Genomic DNA, 21,023 nt, shown 5'->3' on the forward strand with positions numbered 1-21,023 from the left:
TTCAAATAAAAACATTATCTGAAGCTGGCTTCAAAACAAACAGAAGGAACTGGTTCCTCATGCAACATGAAGCTGAAATGTGGCACTCCTTGTCAAAGGAATGTTGAGGATACTAAAAGCCTACAGGGACTCAAGAAGAGTACTGAACAAGTATTTGGGAGATGAAAGTTTACTAAATACAGAGAAACCACATATATCTCAGGAAACACACAAAATGATAATGACTGTAGATTGTCAGCACTATACATGTCATTAGATATACTGTATTTATTTCCTTTCTTAGACATCTAGGATATAGGGAATGGGATGCAGGACAACACAGATATTTGTCCTGATCCTTTAAATTCTTTCAGTACATCACTACTTCACACTCAGAGTTTTAAGGTTAAATATGCAAACTTTTAAGTTTGAATTGTAAAATTATCCTTCCTGCGGAATAATGAAGAGCACAGAAAAGAAGAAATTCCTTTCCCATTCTCTTCCATCTAGCCAATTTTCCAATCAATTCTCTGCTCTCAGTTCCTTTCTCACATGCATACACCCACAAAGCACATTAAATTATATCTCATGTTCTTCAGCATCCTGGACAGCAGTTATACCAAACACTACTTTCAAGGTCCTCTGTATACAGCTTGAAATCATTGAAATATAAAACATCTACACCTTCGAAGTTAGCCTAAGTGGAACAAATGGATATTCACAGTTGAAACTTTTCCCTGCTTTAATGACATAGAAGTTTTGTTTTACTGAATATAACATGTTTGGGAAGTATAATAAGGCGTACCTTATCATATGGTAAGAGACCTTTCAAAGGAAAACGAAGGGTTGTAGGATCCAGCTTCCATGAGTTACACATGGCACCTGAGTTATTTACCACGGGAAGGAGACTACAGCGACCTACATGCAATGAAACATAAATTCTCAACCAGTAAGACTAGCCCATTGCCTAATAATTTTGATGCAAAAGCTGGCCTTGGCCATTTTAATGCTCTCCTGAAATTTCCACTGTTTAAAGCTCTTTACCATAGGATTGTTTCAAACTGATTTTATTTTTCTAATCAATTTTTAACTAATAAAATATCTAAGCAATAAAGTCCTCATTTATTCAGACTGGATACCCCAAAAATAAAGGTATTTGCAAATATCAGTCTAAAAGTACCCTTACAGATTACCAGAATACTGTTCCCCTACCATTGCTTGACATAGGCATTTGATTTTGGCAGACTGACCCTTTCCACAAAGATTATAGCCTTATAAACCTAAGTATAATCTAAGTCTTTCAATTTCCCTTCATTCACCCTGTGGGCAAGGTTGTGCTCAGTAAAGCATTCAAATGCAAGCGTGTGTATTCCAATTAAAGTCAATGTAGGGCCAGTCAACTCAGTCAGTGTACCCCAGTGAGACCAAAACACATGGAAGTGTGTTTGGTAGGCTACATTTACACTTGTTGGTCAGTGCAGATTAGACAACTAGCCTTTATTTTAGTTGCTTAAACATAAGCCTCTGAACTGAGCCCCAAGCAAACCTGTGTATCAGCACGTAAATTTAGGTGCCTCAACTTTGACCTCTCTCAGTTCAAATTCTGTGATTTCTATTATCCAAATTGACCATATTGTTATCACATAAAACAAGAAGTAAATAAATGCTTATTTTTCCCCTTCAATTGTATCTATACAGGTCATTTACACACACAACACTTGGAAAAAATAGTATGTGATCCCTGTCAGTCATACAAATAAAAGCTATGCCACACTTTCAATAGAAGAATAACTGGATGCTTCTGAAACAAAAAGCTTTAGGAGCATTACGGATGAATTTACATTTTTAATCTCTGCACTAAAGAAGCTCCATCACAACAAACCTTGCTCAAAACTAATGCAGCTGTTATTAAACTACTCAAAGCAAACAGAAGACATTTTTATCTTTTGAAGAAAAATGCAGCAGGCATCACATTAGAACAGCCAAATTTTGATCATCACATTTCTAACAGTAAAGGAAGATAAGCATTTCTTTCACAGAAAAGTAGAACCAGTACTCATCTGAGCTAGGAAACGTTCACCCAGAAGCCTGTGACAACAGGCTGAGCAGCTACAAAAGCTCCAATGGAAACTGAAGTCAAAACACTCCATGACTAACATACCAGTGGATATTTATTAACTCAAAATCCTTGAGCACAGAAAACCTACAATTCTCCTACTCTACTAGTCACCTGTAGTTAGAAACCATACAACCATGTAACAACTAGTACACTTCCACCACCAGCTAGTGGCAAAAAATTATTTTGATCTCATCAATATGAATTTTCCCCTTCAAAACAAAAACTGAAGAGAACCAAGTCTGAGAACAAACTGACAAGGGTAGAGGTACTACATGAAACAGAAGATCTGAATTATTTTGCTTAGAGATATGTGTCCCAAAAGGTTTTAAGAAACAAAATAGTTCAACATAAATGAATTTATTGTGAAGTCATTCATTAAGACATTCTCTTACCACAAATAGAATTTATTCTTGCTGTAGGTCTGAAGGTATCCACAAAATCTGATACTAAATTACCTAGTAACTGGGTGAGAAGAGGAGAAAAAAATCAGGGTTTAAGTTCCAGACACTGATAAGGAATATTTAAGACTTAAATATATATATATATATGCATTTTAATAACATATGCAGGAATCTGCTAAAATAACTAGCTTCCTATGCATCTCAAAAAGTTGGCAAAATCATCTGGAACATAAAACCACATAAGGAAAAATGTGGCATTAGAAAGGAAGTGCAGGAAACACTCTTCCCAGTTTGCACTCAAGTAGGAGTTTATATAAGAACTGTCTCCTATACCAACTATGTTATTTGAATGCATAACACTTAGATTATTTAAAATAAGCTGCAATTTCTGTTCATAATAAATCTCTGCCAGTGAATAACAATTCCACATAGAAAAATGACCCAGATTAGTACAGTCTACTTCAAATCTCTCAAAAGACAGTAACAGTTTTCCCATTAATACAAGGGAGTTGGGATTTTATCCTCTTCCAAACACCTAGTTATTTTAACAGAATGCAAAATTAAAAACTAGATTGATACTACATTCTTTTTTTTGAAACAATGACCATTTTCATCCCACCAGAGCCCCAAATATCTCTGTGTAACCAAGTTTAAACACAGAAAACACTGGTCAGCTCTTTAAAGTGATTTTTCTTATCCTGAAGCCATAGAGAAAGCACAAAGTGGCAGGTGTGCATGACCTGCATTTCCAAACGTATTCAACAAAACCAACTCAGTGCTTCAAGAGTTTTGAACATCAGACCATAAGACAAAATTATGTCATCAGTTTCATGCAAGATCACAGGGAGCTACTGCTGCAATCACATCAAGACCGTATCTTCCTTTATGTGACTAAACACAGAGCTTACTGTTGAACAGAGTTTAGATTTTCACATAAACTTTGTTTTAAAAAGTAAGTGTTGTGTGCAACAAAATTCCCGGGTACATTAGATATCCTATCATTACCCAGTGGGGAAGTTTTCCTTCAGGATATAGTTTTCTGATTTCTGTAACTGCAAAGTAGGCAGGCAACAAACACGCATTTCTTTCCAAGATGTAGGCTACCACCTATAAATAAAAAAAAATACATCAGTGTAAAAGACCCTGGATAGGGTAAATAAATGTGTAATCTGTCTATTAGTCTGAGACAGCGCACTAAAACAGATACAAGAATTAAAATATTTATTCTTAAGTTGTATTCTGACAGTAATACTTCAGTCTAAAACCTGTTTATAATTGTACAAGCTAAGTTAGACTGTTTGAGCCTAAGTAAGACCATGCCTCTATGTCTGCCCACAAAGTGTTGAAAACAATTACTATTTTTATTCACTAAGAAAAAAATATTAATCGTTACTATATCCTATACATCTTACCTTAGGCAAGCCAAGCATTGGGCCTGACTCTCTTACAGGGATTTTAACACTTATTTACAATATCCCACAAAAGCACTTTGTTTATTATATAAAATGCAATTACAGTAAAGAATTAGAACACAAAGAGTAAGACTTTCCTGTTGAACTATACCAACAATCAGAGCTATCCCAACCATCAGAAACTCACTAATAACAAAAGAATGAGGCCTATTTTCCTCTACAGTGGTATAAAACCCATATAGTTACCTCTCTTGCTGCTAAAAGCTGCTGTACAACAGCTGAGCTCACAGTGTTTGGAATCGTTAGGATTTTCTCTAGGATCACTTTCAGCAGATCACGCACACCCTGAAAGAAAGCACATGAAATTAACATTCCCAGATATTCTTTATTTCTGGCAGAATGATTACACAATCAATATGGTCAGACAATATTTTGACAGACAAATTAGTTCTTGTTGCTAAGCGTCAGAAGACAAACTGCTACTGACTATATTAATACTAATTACATTAAATTCCTTATGGAACTTCTCAGTCTTAGGATGCTCCCAAAGAGAAAGTAACTCTTGGTATTTTGATGTACATCCAGAGGCATCCAACCTACAATGCCTTTTGCAGCCTCACCAATGTTTTATTTTGTGTTTTCTGCTCTAACATGATCAACAATGCTGCAAGGTGATTCTCTGCAAGACGTGTGGTTTCCTACTCCTTCTCATGGAGCTAAGGGCCACATCAAGGACTCAGCTCTCAGGAGCTTTTGCTATGTAGCAACAGGGGTTAAAGTAGATGACAGAACTCCAGTCTTAATGCTTGATAGTTTTATTTTCCAGTGTTTACCACTTCTGCAACTGAATTAGGGTTATTTAGCTTGTAACTGAGAAAGGTGGAAAGGGACCGTAACAGAGAAAAGAGTATGAAGAGTTACACAATATACACAAATACAAAATTCTCTCTTAGGGTGAAGTTCAACCATGAAAAAGCATTAAAAGTGGTCTGAGTTTTCATTTGTAAGAAAAGCAGACTTTGAAAAATTGGATGTGTCTGAGATGAAATCATAAAAACAAAGATAGCAAATAACATGTCTCTGCAAAAAGAAAGGAATAAGTGGAAGATACCTTGTAATCTACACCTCCAATAATCTTCCGGACCAATTTAAATGTTAATGCCCACAGCTGAGTCCTTTCCCACTCAAGTGTATCGGAGTTTATCAGAGATTCACAAACCATCCTAGCAGAAGAACACAATGCAAGAATGAATGGCAGGTAATAAGCACGTGTTTTCCAGTAGTAACTGTACAATGGCACTGTAAAAATACCTCCAATATAACATCTTCCACATATCTTATCAATTATTCCAACATGGCTTACCTAGGTGGCAAAAGTCCAGTTTCTACTGCCATTGCTAGACAGTCATAAAGAAACGAAATTCTTTTAGGACTATGTTGGCTATGAATGAATCTTACAATCCACTGGACACACTGTTCATGGGACTCCTGAAAAAGCAATAGAGGGGAGAAAGAATGTATTTACAGGTAGTGAAACAAATTATAAAATTCATATAGTATCCCACTATGAAAAAATGAAACTAACACGAGAACAAGACTATAGATCAGTAGAAGTGATCCAGCTGTCCAACCAACAGTTTTTCCTACAAGTCTTTTAATCTTATTTTGAAGAAGCTCACTTATCCAGCAGAAGTTGGTCAGCTGTCCACTACAGGAAGTATTTCCCAGCTTAACCACTGATTTCTATAGTCATCTTTGGTTTTCACATGTAAGTTAGCACAGACTAAAGTAAAATACAACTGTTCTATATTACTTTTTCCTTTTCACAGTTATAATCAAATTCAGTGAAATTTAATGAACAGGTGTCCAATTATGGAGCAGTGTCTGGAGTATCTAGCTTTTGAAAGGTGATTTTTGAACTTAAACATCTATTTGTTTTTTTTTTCTTTTACCTACTTATTCACTTCTACCAGAAATTCTGTAATAAACTACCTTTTATTGTTTATTTCTTTACTGTTACATTTCTATTTGCTTATCTTTACTTGCACTGCACAACCTCTGCTGAACACTATACAATCTCACAAATCTCAAAACTACCTTTTTTTTCCTTGCTATGTCTTCCTATATTCTTTACTATGGCATGTCTGAAACCAGATTCTGAATGACTGAACACAGCCCTAATAGCTTAAGTGTCTGTCTACCAGAAAAGGTATCTTTATATTAAAAAAAGCATATAAAGTTCACACAGATAAGCAACAAATCAAATGTTAACCTGGGAAAGACTGCTCCAGAACTGTCTAAAAGCTCCCAGGCAGCTCATCAGTTTGGTTCTCTCATCTTCAGGAGTGTCCATAAACATCCTAATGCAAATAAGAACATTAGTTTTTAGCAGTACCAAATGAAACAAGTAGAAAAATACATTTATACATAAAATTTTGTACAAATAAAGTAATATCACACTTACCCAGGAAAAGCTTCTTCAATTACTTCTGTTTTCTGTAAGAGAAAAACCCCGAGTGATACTGTTAGAAGGTTTGCTTTGACTATCACACCACCACGATGAAGCACAAAAGAGTAAGTTGTGCTGTTACAGGACTGTACCAGAGAACAATGGATCTCTTCTGCTAAATCACATTCTTCCAAAGACAAGATTGCTTTGTTTTCATATAAACCTTGTAGATCCAGATTACGGCTGTTTCTTTGTTTTGGGTTGTTATTATTTTGTCTTCTAAACACCTAGAGATTAATTCACTTCTCAAATTTGGACAAATTGCTCTATTGTATGATTACAATTCTTATAATCTGAAAAATTAGTATTTTTGAATCCCATTAATTTTTTGTCTCACTTATGTTCCACAACACTCAGTTACACAGATCAATTAAATATAATTACTTTCTCATCCAAATTTAGATCCATTGCTTTTTAAATTCCATTGAATGATGCAATGATCTTGTACTAGGTAAAAAGCTAAACACAAATATCCAGTTTATCTCCTCTAAGACCTTCCTTTCCCTCCCTTTTCTTTTTCAACTCCATTTTGCTCAAAGGCTTCTACACTGTTATTCTAAAACTTCAGCAAATAGGTTCTGGAAAATACTGTCCTAAAGCTTTTCCTACCTTTCGTAAGAATTTCATATTATACTCAGTTGTGATCTATCACTGACCACAGTGTATTTTCATTGCTATGTTACAGACATAAGAGCATGTAACAAAATCAACTTTCTGGTCCTTTTCCATCACTTGGCCCAGAACTTCCTGTCACTGCTACTCAAGAAGAAAAGGAGAAACTGACACTCATCTGCTCTGCACAGTAAGCAAGGTAAGGTTTGCTGCTGTCCCCCAAGTCGGTACCAGCAGCAGAGAAAGCAGTAAGTTGCTATATTTTCAGTCGTGGCTCCAAAAATACAGTGACATCTTCTCAGGAACTATTTTGTTGTTGTTCCATATCAATTTTAGGCAAGTAACAGTGCATAAAAATGGGCAGTGTGACAACACAGGCAAATGACAATGTTAAAAATGTGAAAACAATCTGAATGGCAGTGCCAAAATGAGGAATCGGTCATGTGTAGGCAATTAATATGCTACAAGCAACTTAACACCACACAAAGAAAAGTACATCACACATTTTATAAGGCCAACTTAAAACAGAAAGGTTGGGCTTTTCTTCCCTCTACTGAAATTCATCATATGGAAATAAATTTCAGCTTCTCTGAGACCTACATATTCTTTCCAGTTCAGACATTTCAATCAGCTTCTTTAGTCTGAAATGTCAGTCAGGCCCCCATTCAGGACTGTCAGCTACTGTCACCCCAGGGTTTCCAACTGCGAATGTCTGACATCTACCAAGAAGCTCATTCGTGTTCCACAGAAGTGTGATTAATGACCCACTGACTTGGGTTCACAAAGTGAAAGTCCTGTTTAACTAATTTAATATCTTTCTACCATAAGGCATCCCACCATTCCTATCCCACCTAGAGAGGACAAAGAGAAGGCAGTGGAAGTACTTTTTCTGGATAATGCTTTTAATACTACCCCTCGCAGCATCCTTTTGGACAAGTTGTTGAACTGTGGGATAAGCAGGTTCACAGTGTGCTGGGTGAAGAACTGGCTGGAAGGCAGAGCTCAAAGGGCTGCAGTCAGTGAGGCTGCATCTGGCTGGTGATGGGTCACCAGTGGCGCTCCTCTGGGCTCAGTTCTAGAGTTCAATATATTGATATCTATATTTTGGTGCAGGAGTTGAATGCGCCATTAGCAAATCTGCTGATGATACTAAATTGACAGGTGCTGTTGGCTCTCTTGAGGAGGAGAGGCCTTACAAAAGGATGTGGATAGACTGGAGCACTGGGCAATCAGTGGCATGGAGTCTAGCAAATACCAGATTCCGTACCTGGGACAGAGTAATGCTGAGCACAAGTATAAATGGGGAAAGAAGTGGTTGGAGACCAGCCCTGCAGAAATGGATCTGGGGGTGCTCATCAGCAGCAGCTCAGTGTGACCCAGCAGGGAGAGCCTGGGCAGCCAGGAGGGCAAACACCATCCTGGGATGCATCCAACACTGTGTTCAACCAGCCAGACAAAAGAGGCGATTATCCTGCTGCACTCAGCTTTGGTATAGCCACACCTTGAGGACTCTGAGCAGTTCTGGGGCCCACAAATTAAGAAGGATGGGAAAATCCTTGAATGCATCCAAAGGTAGGCAGTAAAGCTGGTGAAAGTGCTGGAAGGAATGTCGTACGGAGAAACGAGGAAGACTTTGGGCCAACTACTTCATTTTGCAGGCAGCGTTGAGTGTGTGTATTTCCACAATCTGATCATGCCACTATGCTGGCTGGAGAAAAACGTCTCCTCGGGACATACATCCTCTCACAGTCTTCTTCAAAACTCCTTAAACTGCTTATTTTACAGTAAATTCAGCGCACTGTAATTCGGTACTGGCTAAGCACGCTGTTTTATGCCCAGTCCTGCTCTGTCCCAGCTCTCCTATGAAGCCTAGCGGGGGCAGATTTCAGCCCTGAAGCAGCACCTTCCCTCACGGCTCCCCCGGGCGCCCCCGCTGGGAACAGCGCAAAACACAGCCGGGGAGGGCGGCGGAGCTCCACCGCACCAACTGCGCCAGGAAAACCAAAAGCGCCTCTCCCACCTGCTTTTAATCTCTTTCAGTACGGCCCAACCCCCTCCCCAGAGGGAGCACGGCGGGCCGCAGGGACCTGGACGAGCCGCGGGTCTGCCCACAACGCTACCCCAGCAGCGGCGGCGCTCCGGGGATGGACTCACCACCACCTCCTCGAAGATGCTCTGCAGCTGCGTCTCCATGGGAACCATGGGGATCGCCATGGGGCCGGGCCGGGCCCTACCGGGCCCTTTGTCAGGCGCAGGCGGCGGCGCCCAGCCCTCCTCCTCCTCCTCCCGCCCCGCCGGAAGCTCCGTCGCGGATCCCGCTCCCCGGGAAGCGACTGCTCGGCCCGGTCGTTCCGAGCGGCACCGCCCGCCCCGGCCTGCCCGCGACGGGGGGAAAGCATCAGCCGCTTAAAACTTGGGAGTGATTTGGTTTTTTCTTTTTACGAAAATATTTGCTTAGGCTTCTTTGCTTTTTGAATAATCTTTTCTTAGAATAATCTTTTCTTAGAATATTTTGGCGAAATGCTGGTTCTGGTTCTTACGACGAGGATTCCTTGCGTTATGATGAGATCCCTCTCCGCAGGGCTGATCTCCAGCCACTGCTCTCCTGGTTTGTACTTGCGCCCAGTTTGGTGTGATTACTGTGGAGTTATTCATTCCTATAGTAAGTCATAGGACAAGCTGAAAATGCGTTTATCTAAAGACATCCAGGAATACAGAATCACAGGGAAGGGACCACAGTGGATCATCTGCTCCAGTCTCCGTTCTCAAGCAGGGTCATCCCAGAGCACATGGCACAGGATTGCATCCAGACAGTTCTTGAGTATCTCCAGTGAGGGAGACTCCACAACCTTTCTAACAATCTATTCTGGTGCTTGGTCACCTGCACAATAAAGAAGTTCTTCCTCGTGTTCAGCTGGAACTTCCTGGGCATCAGTTTCTGCCTGTTGTCTCTTGTCCTTGTTATAAACATATAATATTGGCTTCTCACAAGTATAAAGGTAGATATCATATAATGTTAGAAATGCTTTTTGCTGTGTGGATGTAGTTTTCTCTCTTTTTAGCAAGAATGTTAGCAAGTGTGAGCAAGTAAGATAACCTCCAAGCGAGCAGAGGATGAGGCCCAAGGAGCTGCTAATCAACATTTTGTCCAGGGAACAAAAGGGCCCAAAGGCTGCTCCGCCCGGAGAACGGGGGCCCAAGGAGGCCCAGAGCCACTATCACCGCTCTGCCCGGGGGGCAAAGAGGCCCAAAGCTGCAATCAGCCCTGACTGTCTGGAGAATTAAGAGATCCACCCTACCATCGACTCTTACCTAGCGAGCCCAACCCCAAGAATCAAAAGAAATAAAACCGCAAGGCAGAAGACTACGCATGCTCTAAAAAGGCGGACCCAAGGAGTGGCCATGCAGAACAGCTCCTGGAAAAGTTTGAATATGCATAGCGAACAGACAGTAAAAATGGTATAAAAAGGACTATCCCGGAGCATCAGGTGTGCTCTTGGCAGAGCGCCAAGGCACCCGGCCGTTACCTCTTTGCTTTATTTTATGTCTCTTATTGTCTTTATATTAATCCCTTTAAATTCTCACAGGAGAGTGAACCTCGTTTTTCACATCCTGTTGCTGGGCACTACTGAGAAGAGCCTGGCTTCATCCTCTGGGCACCCTCCCTTCAGATACTTTCAGACATTGATGATGTCCCCTCTCAGTTGTCTCTTCTTGAGGCTGAAAAGGCTCCCTCAGCCCTTCCTCATACGAGACATGCTCCAGTCCCCCAGTCATCCTCACAGCCCTCTACTGGACCCACTCCAGGAGCTCCTATGCCAAAACTGGACGCAGTAAAATACCGTAGTATTACATTTAAAAATGAGCACAATAGTATTACATTAGAATCACAGAATCATTAAGATGGGAAAAGACCTCCAATATCGTCGAGTCCAACCAGTTGCCCAGCACTACCAAGCCCACCGCCAAACCATGTCCCCAAGGGCTACATCTGCACAGTTTTGAACACTTCCAGGGATGGTGATTCCACCACTTCCCTAAGCAGTCTGTTTCAATGCCTAACCACCCTTTCAGTGAACATTTTTTTCCTTATATGCAATCTAAACCTCCTCTGGTGCTACTTGAGGCTGTTTTCTTTGTCCTGTAATTTGTTACCTGAGGCATGTGGCTGACCTCCAGCTGTCCACAACCACCTATCTGGTAGAGAGCATTTTATATCTATTTATATATCCAGAGGTTTTTATACTAAAAATAAACATAAAATGCCAAATCAAGACAGTTTTAAAATTTTGTGTATCTTTGATGCTGACGCTGTATTTTCTGAGCTGTCTGTGGATGTTTGGCTTCAAACATCCAGCTAGTGCTGGTAAACAGATACAAACTTATGTCTTCAATGGAAAAATAAAGCTGTTCACCTCCCTGTCTGATCAACTATCAAGCTGATAACTAGGGGCCTCAGAGCAGTGAAAAGTTAACATTTCCAGGCTTGGAGTTGAGCAGGAGGTAGCAGGGTGTACTCATGGGGGAAAGGCTCACATGGAAATGGGTAGCCAATTGCTTGTTTTAAATATAAACGGCTTCTGTGTAAACAGGCCTAGAAGAACAGATCACATAAACAATGAGAAATGTTGTGAGTAAATTTAAGAAGTACCACAGAAGACAGTGATACATGGGGCATCAGCGCTTGCACAGCTAGCAGAGATGTGTGTTGCAGCCAACAGGTACAGGATGCTTTGAAGTCAGTGCATTCTTGTCAGCAGTGGGAAGTACCTGGTTAGGAAAAAAATAATGCTTGCATGTGTGTTATTACCTACATATACATGTAACAGATGATCACTGAAAACAGAGGGGATGCAATTGAAGGTCTGCTTGTACATGCTTGTCTTGCTCTTAGAATTGGGTTGGCCTCAGTTTTAACATGAAGTTATTTATTCTGTAAAAAATGTTGATAATACTCTTCATTGTATGCTTATTTAAAGAGTGCTGCAGAACAATCTGACATTATTCATGTTTGACATATGGAAGACGATAGAGAATACAGTATCATACAGTCACCCCAGGACACCATGCATGTTCCATCAATACCCAGTGTCAGTACTTGTCCATCCTGGACAGATCACCTCATATTTTATTAAAATGACAATGCCCAGGGTGTCTACTCAAATTCTGTCCCATGCTCCTAATCCATTCCCACAGTGACCCATAAGAGGACTGGAAACTGAGCCCAAAAGAAGTTGTTTTACTCATCATAATGCCTTATTATTATTTTGAGGACCAATCTACTATTCTTACTTTTTTCTGCCTTACTACTTTGTCACACTTACGGGCTAACAGCCATTCCTATCCAACCCTAATATTACCAACATACAATCTGTCCACTACTTTGTGCCTAATACAACTTTATCTTGATGTTAGGTCATTAGCCAACGTGCATTCTCAACAGTAGTTAGCATGCAAGCCTAAATCTAGCTGGTCACCTCTATTAGACAGACTTGGTCTAATCCTAGCTAGGGTCCTGTTTCACAACTTGTCCCAAATACTATACCAAATTTTGAATTTTAAAATTCAACCACTCAACTATGTAATAGCCTTGAACCCTCAAAGAGGTTCAAATGGTGAATTATGTCCTGAATGAACACCTTGTCTAACCAGATCTCATTTTAACAAAACCAAACTACCTATGATCCTACCTTTGTGTAGAAGAGTGGTAGAGAGGAGACTCTTGATCAGGCACAAGAAGCATGATACATTATGTGGATGAGTATGATTAGATTTATTGCTAATACAATATCCTAATATTGCCAAAGCAGTATACAATATAAGCATGTCTAAACATATTATAACCAGCTTATATTATAACCAGCTAGAAATGTACATATTCACAGTCTTTGGCCTTACAAAGGCAAGTGGCAAAGCATCAAAGCACCTGTGGAGCTGCTTTAGGATTTTGTCTCTGTCTCTTTAGGATTTTGGTGCTTTTACTTGCCTGTCCACTCACCAAAAGTGAGTGTTCCTCACCTTTGGGCTGGATGTACCCTGCAGGCACCCCTGCCAGGACAGGGGGATCTGCCTGGAAGCTGTCTGCAGCCTGGGAGACCAGTTTGCCCAGTTGGCCCAGTCTCCAGAAGTATTTTAAACACTTTTGCAGGCTGATGTGTGCCAAAGTCAGTCGAAATCATGACAGCTCCCTGTCTCTGAAATGTGTCATTATAGGAACACCCAGACAGTTCGGGAATGCTCGCTTGGTGTTCTTATCTTAGTATTCTCACTCGGTATTCTTATTTTAGGACAAATCGTATTTCCCATCGGAGACAATTGTAAAGGAGAGGGGGTGTGTGTATGGGACAGGGCTCACCTGAAGACCTGACTAACTTCTCTCTGTCACACTTTGGCAGAGAATCTAGTTATTGGGATGGAGCTGGGAGCAAGGGGTGCTACAGCAGGTCAGGCCCTAGGCAAAGGTCATCCTGCTTTGCCCAAGGGAACCACGCATCCAGGAGGAGAAACAGTACTGCTGTTAACCCTGGAGCGACTGTACCCAGGTGTGCCTGCCAAGGCATGAACCACTATTAGACTCTGTACTGGGTATCACTGAGCCACACACCTCACCAAACAAAGCAGGAAAGCAGCATTTGCATGAGGATGAAATGACTCGCTTCATCCAGATACAGAAAAAGAAATGCACTTTTCAAAATGCTTGTAAATATCGTAGTACTCTAGCAAAACCACCTTCATCAAAATGATAATTTTAATGTTTATGGCTGAAAAGAAACATTTATGAGAAAAATGGTTAAACTTCAGAGTGTTTTTTCCTAAGTGAGTGCCATTAATTTTAGAAGATAGATGACAAATGACTACAAAGGTATCTTAGAATTCATGGTGTGTTGGGCCTGCCTAGTTCTTCATGCCTTAGAGGACTTTTGACTTCTTAGTAGTGAAAATTGAAAGTGTCTACAACGAAGTGCTATTCAGAAATTACTCTCCCCATTTTCCTGATGTGCTTGTTAACATGTATATGTCAGAGATGTCCTGCCTGTGTTCTTTGAAAACACCTTCCTCTTCCTGAAAGTGCCAGATGAACTGAGGACTGCAGTGTAACTATAGGGGAATGGGGTTTTTTTCACCCTCTCCCTGCATTTGTATAGTGTCAGTCTGTAGGCAGAATGGTCACTCAAATTTATGGTTTAGTAATTGAGAACAGAAAGAATGATTATTTCTTTCTTTCTTGTTGCTTTCTTTATTCTTATGTATTGATCATATGGATTGCTTTTTTTCCCTTTTGGTAGGGATAAAAAGAAGTATTTTTAACGTGTGAGGCTTTTGATCTTGAAACAGAAAAGTTTGGGTTCTTGGCCAATTTTTATTAAGTTTTTTTAATTGTAATCTAATTTTGTTGGTAAGGAATGTCCTAGAATGTGCTCATCAATAAAACTTAGGGAAAAAAATAAGGAAGGCATAGGGAATGGTCAGAGTGATGGTGTCTACCTTCCCATGTAATCATGACACGTGGTGGAACTCTACCTTCCTCGAATAAACACCTGCCTGCTGGTGGAAAGTAGTGATGGAGTGATTTTGCTTTGTTTGTGTGCATGGCTTTGCTTTACCTATTAAATTGCCTGTGTCTCAACTCACAAGCTTTCTCATTTCTACCCTTCCTGTTCTTCCCTGCTTCCCACAGCAGGGGACGGTGTGAGTGTCTGTGTGGGTCTGAGCTGCCTGCAACCCACAAGTGTGCTTTTTGGCACCCAGTGTGGGGCCAGAGGGGTTGAAGATAACGACAGATTTGATAGGAACGCACTATACTGGATTTACAGCTGCTACAGCTGTTTAGGCTATTAATTGGCAGGCTCCTGCTCTCACCAGAGGACCTGCTTGCTTTGCTCTATATTAGAATGGAGTGATTGTCCATGGCTGCCGTATGCTGTAGCGCTTATCATCTTACTTTCCTGTGCCTGGGAGCATTTTGATAACAGCACTGGCCACATGCCTGGGCAGACAGATGGCCTGGTCATTGCTGCTGGTTTTGTACTACTGTAGGAATGCTGTAACAATAGTCTGAACTCTGGTTGAAGGGGCCGTGAACTCTGAATAACACCAGGCTGGAGCAGATATACCCCAAAGCGTCTGTGGATAGTGGAGCAGCTACACCCCTGAATAGTAGAATCATGGAATCATTTAGGTTGGAAAAGACTGCTAAGTCCAACACTAAATCATGTCCCTAAGCACCACATCTACATGTCTTTTAAATACCTCCAAGGATGGTGACTCAGCCATGCCCAAATGCTTGACAATACTTTTGAGGAATGTCAGGAAAATTAATCCACAAACACCAGAGTTTTACGTCCAAAAAGGAGACAGAGGAGTCCTGTTACTTTATTCGAATAAAGTGAGAGGTCATGGGGCATTTCCCTTGGGGTCTCCCAAATTGTTAGAGGACGCAGACTCCTTTTTATCCTAATTTCCCAGCCACATTTCCCTCTCTCTTTCCCCATTGGCTGAGGTACTTGAGAGGTACAGACTCCCCGAATCACCTAATACAGACCCCCTTCTAATGTATACTCACCTTTTTCTTTTCCCATGGAATTTATGGTTTTTCCCATTGCTTCTTTTGTCTCTCAGAATCTATCTTTACCTATCAGTAAACCCACAGTTTGTTTGTAAAGACAAATCCCTCTCACTCCTTTCATCAATCAGTGGAATTCCTCCTATTGTTTCTTTCACCTCTCAGTATCTAGCTTTTATCAGCAGACCCATAGTTTGTTTGTAAAGACAAATCTATCTAATTTCTTTCAGGAAGAAATTTTTCCTAATAGCCAATCTAAACCTCCCCTGGTGCAATTTGAGGCCTTTTCGTCTTGTCCTGTTACTTGTTACCTGGAAGAAGAGGCCCACCTGGCTACAACCTCCTTTCAGTAGTTGCAGAGAGTGATAAAGCTCCTTCCTAAGCCTCCTTTTCTCCAGGTTAAGCACCCCCAGCTCCCTCAGCCAATTTCTCATCAGACTTGTGCTCCAGACCCTTCCCCAGCTCTGTTGCCCTTCTCTGCACACCCTCCAACACCTCCATGTCTTTCTTGTAGTGAGGGGCCCAGAACTGAACACGGGATTGGAGGTGTGGCCTCACCAGTGCCAAGTACAGGGGGACAATCCCTGCTCTGGTCCTGCTGGCCACACTATTGCTGGGACAGGCCAGGATGCTATTGGCCTTCTTGGCCACCTGGCCACACGCTGGCTCATGTTCAGCTGCTGTTGACCAGCATCCCCAGGTCCCTTTCTGCAGAGCGCCTTTCCAACCAAGGGAAAGTCTGCAACCTGTAAGTCCATCCCAGCATGGTAAGAGGAGGAGTTAATTAAGGAACCTTTTAACCTCGTTTGAAGAGCCCAGGTGTGGGAATTGTAAAGGATACAATGTCTAGCTGTTGTAACTCATTGTTTGAGTTGCGTGGTGTTACGTAGGAGGCGCAACAGCAGAAGCCGCCGTAAGGAAGGGCAAGCTTCACAAGAATCCCTGCGGGTGTGACCCAACCTGAATAGGTTTTGGCAACTGGTAGCTCTACAGAACACACCTCCTATCCTGAGCAATCACCACAAGAGATGGAACCCCAGTCACGGAAGAAGGGAACTCAATGGGCTTTTTATGGGTGTTGTACAGGGATGGCCCATGGAGTGAGGGAGTGATATCTGTCTATAAATTAAAGGAGGGGGGTGTGTGTGTGTGCATGTGATTAATGAGGAGGTACTGGATAATGTGGGACTTCAGCATGAGACAAATGTATAGAATAAGGAGATCGTACTGGTTTGGGCTGCAGTGGAGTTAATTTTCTTCACACCACCGTGTTTAGTATCATGGTTTGGATTTTTATATATAATTATAAACATTTTAAATTTAATTATTGTAAGTTGCAGCTCATGCGGTGCTCAAATTTAGAATCAGATCAACATCTGGATAGTTACACATTCATAGTCCTAGTACGCTATGAAGGTACATTTTCATAACAGCCTTCCATTAACCACCAGGTTGAAAAACAGATTTTAAATTGTACTTAAATAAAAAATATTGTTGTTTTTTTTTTTTAATTGAATTTGATTCTGTACGTCTGTATACCATCTGTTTTTAAGTAACAGTTATAGCAACTTAAAATCAAACATATAGAGAAGTGGAAAAAAGTTGAGACGAAGGTGGATTGAAACTAAACGGGACAAATCCTCTGACGCTAAATAAGGAAAGCGATCTGAAAACATAGGCGTGACACAGAACACGGAGTAAGAAAACGTCTCCTTTCATATTGGTTTCGTATATTTAACACTTTCTTTGAGGGTAAATTCTCTGGATGACAAGCTTTTAACCAAATAGTTGACTACTTGAGTATTTTTGCATTTTATTGCTTAGCAACGTATTACTTCTAATCTCAATTTAACTGCCTAATGCAGTTCTTATCTTGAACAGCCAGGCTCCCTGAACACAGATAATGCTTTTCAGCCTTTGACCTTTCAGAGTAGTTTTCTTGCTTGCTTTGGCTTCCTTCAAACCTAACACTGATGCAAAAGCTGAGATCTCATAAGAAGACCTATGAGCAAAGTACTAGGAACTCTTGAAGAAGGAGTAGCATCTCACTTGCGGCTAACCCAGCTGGGGACGCTGAGGAGGCAGAAGACGCAGACGAGAGGCAGATCTCGGCAAAATGGAGCTTGAGGGTGATATACCCAAGGATCACAGAAGATATTCGGAGCAGATGTCTTTACAACCAGGAGAGTATGTGAAGAAAAAAACCGTCTTTAAATACAAAGTCATCTGTGCTGTAAGTAGGTGCTGCTCTTAGGGGCTGCTAGTTTAACAATTCTCAAATCTGCAGGATTTTTTGAAGTTTCATTGTATTAGTATAATCATTCAGGGTAGCTTGGTAATTGGTAGTTAAAATTTTACTGTGTGAGTGTGTCACTGAAACTGCACTAATTTCACTGGCACATTTCTAAAGTTCTGGTACGTAAGAAGCAATTTTTTTTACGGCAATTTTTGTTGTGATTCATTAACCTGACTGTTCTTTTGCACAGTGAAGACATTGCTTCGATACTTTGTTTTAGATATTGTCTTAAAACATGTGTTTGTGGCCAAAGCAACCACAGTTTCTTTTTGCTTACTTTTGTATCTTTAAATTTGTTGTTAACGAAACAGAACATATAGGAAAGTCGTTGGCAAAAAACAATCAGGAAGTAAGGCATGGGAAAAACCTAATGAAACATTTTGTACAGTATTGTCAGTCTCACATCTCAAATATCATGACAACTCTTTACCTCTTCCCTGAGGCTTTAAGATCCATGCAGCTGCCTTGTAAATAATAAAGTGTAGGCTTTTTGTTCAGCTTTAAACATCTTTTGTTGTATCTTCTGTATGTGACCACAATAGAAACAAGCATTAAATGTGTGTATATGTTTGCACAAGCTCTTGCATTTGTAAATTGAAACTTAGAGAAAACTACAGGTACTGATTTTAGAAATACTTGCAACTTAATTTTGAAAACAGCCCTATAGAAAAGAGTCAAACTACTACACTTTTCAGCTCTATGTAATCAGAACAATTTCACATAGTACAGTTTCCTATTTAATGCTGCATTGTGCAAGGATTGCATAAAATAAGAGGGAAATACTGAAAACTGTGTTGGTACTACCAACGTTATTTCACCTTAAGAACGAATGTCCCAAAATCAAGGGTATTTGTAAATGTTGTAATAAATGCAGCATCTTATCTGTATACCCGATAGGAGTTTTTGGGTTTTACTTCAGCTGTCTCATTACTTGAAAAAGTGGGAATGTTTGTTGCTGTAATAGCTGTACTTCAATTTGTACTTCAGTTTAGTATCATCTATTTATTTCAATTACAAATGGGAGTTTTAATCAAAAAGAAGGGCAAAACCATAGTGACTTCAAGGTGCGAAGTACATGCCCTGGTGATTTGACTTATCTGTGCTCAGTGAAACGAGATCTGTTAGGTTAACCTGGCAGTGTTATCCTCCCTGTCCAGAAAGAGTGGCTGCTGGTCTAGCCCAGATGAACTCCCTGATTTTCAGTCCCTGCTGACTGGATGTAGGATTAAACTGCTGCCTTCACACCTGAGGTCTCTTTTCAAGGGACTCCAGCATTTCTGTCAATCTGGGCAATCTTTCCACACATCCTTACTCCATCTGTCTCTCTCATCCAGTTCTCTCACCAATTCCATTTCCACTCCTTTTGAGGTACATCTGTACAAAAACCTGTGAGTAAGTAGCAGGAAGAAAGTAAAGGTGAGAAGGAGAAAGTGTAAAGGAAGTAATTATGGCATTTCTAGTGTTTGGTATTGCTTGAGAAAAATACCAGTTGTACACCCACACCTGAGAGCTGAGCAGCCCTCCCTGCTGCCACGCTTCTGCCCAGCACCTGCAAGGCAGGACAGGCAGCAGCAAAGATCAGGGGATGCACATGCAGTTGTTCTCAGTTCCTTATAGTTGCTGTAGTCTTAAGATAAGAGGCTTCATTACAATAACACTGAGCGTGAGAGTAACCCTCTCTCATTTCTACTTTATTTTTAACCTTAATATTTCCACTAATCAGTCATCTGATTCCTGGAAATGGCAGAAGACAAAAGAAAGCTCTGAGGCAAAAGTGGGACATAAACTGCCAGTTCATGGTGATTTTTTCTGTGATATGCATTTTCTTTCCCACTATTATCTTGGCGAAGATGAAAGTGCATACACCACAAAATACTCTGTCACTTTTCACTGCACCTTTCAGCCAGCATGCATTGCCATTTGTCTTGGGTGCCCATTGAGCTGATAAAAGCTTCCTCAGTTCTCCCCCAGTCTCCCAAAGTTATGCTGCTTTCTGTTACAGAGTTTCCTTGGGCTGTTAGTCTCTTTCCGATTTCCTCTAACCTTGCTGACAGGGTGACTTATTAGCAGAAGCTGTCGTGTGGGTGAAAATTTTACACTTGCAGCCTCAATCCAGCTAAATCTCTTAAGAGATCCTTATGATCATTCCAGGTAAATACAGAAAATAAGTAAAAGGAATTACCTTTATTTGTACAGATAAAGGATTTGCAAAACAGATAAATACATTGATCCTACTATCTTTTCCCCAGCAAAGATTTCCCCAATTACATCATTACAACTGGCCATAGGTTATAAGTGCAGCATTAGAGCCTCAGATCCTAAGGTTATAATTATCGTGCCTCTCCTATCTTCAGGCTCAATTTTTTGATGAAGTACAGAGAAGAGATTAGTTCTTAAGAAATCATGCATTCATAGAAATATTAATAATAGAGTTAATTTTTAATAAACATAACAGTTTATCATAGTTGTGAATGTTGGTTTCCCTGTGTCTGTGTGACAGGTTCTACTGTGTGCTTTGGTGGCTGTATCCCTGGGACTAGGTTTAGGACTAGGACTCAAGAAGGAGCAAGGTACGTTTATGATACTTTCATCAGCATAATTGCCAATGATCTGGATCTGGTAAAGGCTTTCAGCAAAGGCTCTTTTATGGTGTAATGTAAATGAACTGTGAAAAGTCACCACCTGTGAAAATAAAGTTCTTGAATTTTTCAAGTTCGATTGCATAAAAACTAAACACTGAAAATCTATACTTGAAAAACCTGTCCTAAACAACCAAGTGCCTTGCTGATCTTTCCAGAAATGTGAAACCTAGTTCACAGCATGTTTGGAAGTTTTATTACATTAACACTTTCAGAAAATTTGAGATATGTGTTATCTTACTACATATAATGTCTTGCAATTATTTAAACAGTATTTTGTGAGAGAAATATCATTGGATCATCTTCAGGACTCATGCTTTGAATATATTTGGCATAGTTCAGGTAGCTGATTCTAACACTGATTATGAATATTCTTTGAAAACTTCAGTTTCTGTAAAGCTACAGTAAAAAGGGGATAGTGGCTTGATTGGGTGGAACGGTATTTTTTACTTAGTTACTAACACTAGTTAGTGTTTTGATGTCAGGGGGTCAT

At 40.4% G+C, this 21,023-nt stretch overlaps 2 protein-coding genes across 4 annotated transcripts in view; one reads left to right on the forward strand and one right to left on the reverse strand.

Moving 5' to 3' along the window:
* The window catches only part of MED23 (mediator complex subunit 23), a 37,961-nt gene extending 28,631 nt beyond the window's left edge, over positions 1 to 9,330 (reverse strand). The window contains exons 1-9 of one of the 2 annotated variants that reach the window (XM_032101663.1): positions 9,187 to 9,330; positions 6,376 to 6,407; positions 6,184 to 6,271; positions 5,275 to 5,399; positions 5,023 to 5,134; positions 4,158 to 4,256; positions 3,505 to 3,606; positions 2,491 to 2,560; positions 785 to 897 (exon numbers count right to left, since the gene is read on the reverse strand). In XM_032101663.1, the coding sequence (XP_031957554.1) occupies positions 785 to 897; positions 2,491 to 2,560; positions 3,505 to 3,606; positions 4,158 to 4,256; positions 5,023 to 5,134; positions 5,275 to 5,399; positions 6,184 to 6,271; positions 6,376 to 6,407; positions 9,187 to 9,246 (801 nt within the window). In that variant the 5' untranslated portion in view covers positions 9,247 to 9,330. The remainder of the gene's footprint in view (positions 1 to 784; positions 898 to 2,490; positions 2,561 to 3,504; positions 3,607 to 4,157; positions 4,257 to 5,022; positions 5,135 to 5,274; positions 5,400 to 6,183; positions 6,272 to 6,375; positions 6,408 to 9,186) is intronic. The other variant, XM_032101664.1, reaches the window with a different exon arrangement.
* Positions 9,331 to 17,372: 8,042 nt separating this feature from the next.
* Positions 17,373 to 21,023, forward strand: part of ENPP3 (ectonucleotide pyrophosphatase/phosphodiesterase 3) — a 37,066-nt gene continuing 33,415 nt past the window's right edge. Inside the window, exons 1-2 of one of the 2 annotated variants that reach the window (XM_032101732.1) lie at positions 17,373 to 17,828; positions 20,392 to 20,461. In XM_032101732.1, the coding sequence (XP_031957623.1) occupies positions 17,712 to 17,828; positions 20,392 to 20,461 (187 nt within the window). In that variant the 5' untranslated portion in view covers positions 17,373 to 17,711. The remainder of the gene's footprint in view (positions 17,829 to 20,391; positions 20,462 to 21,023) is intronic. The other variant, XM_032101731.1, reaches the window with a different exon arrangement.

The sequence above is a fragment of the Corvus moneduloides genome, chromosome 3 (assembly GCF_009650955.1).
Source record: "Corvus moneduloides isolate bCorMon1 chromosome 3, bCorMon1.pri, whole genome shotgun sequence".
Lineage (NCBI taxonomy): Eukaryota > Metazoa > Chordata > Aves > Passeriformes > Corvidae > Corvus > Corvus moneduloides.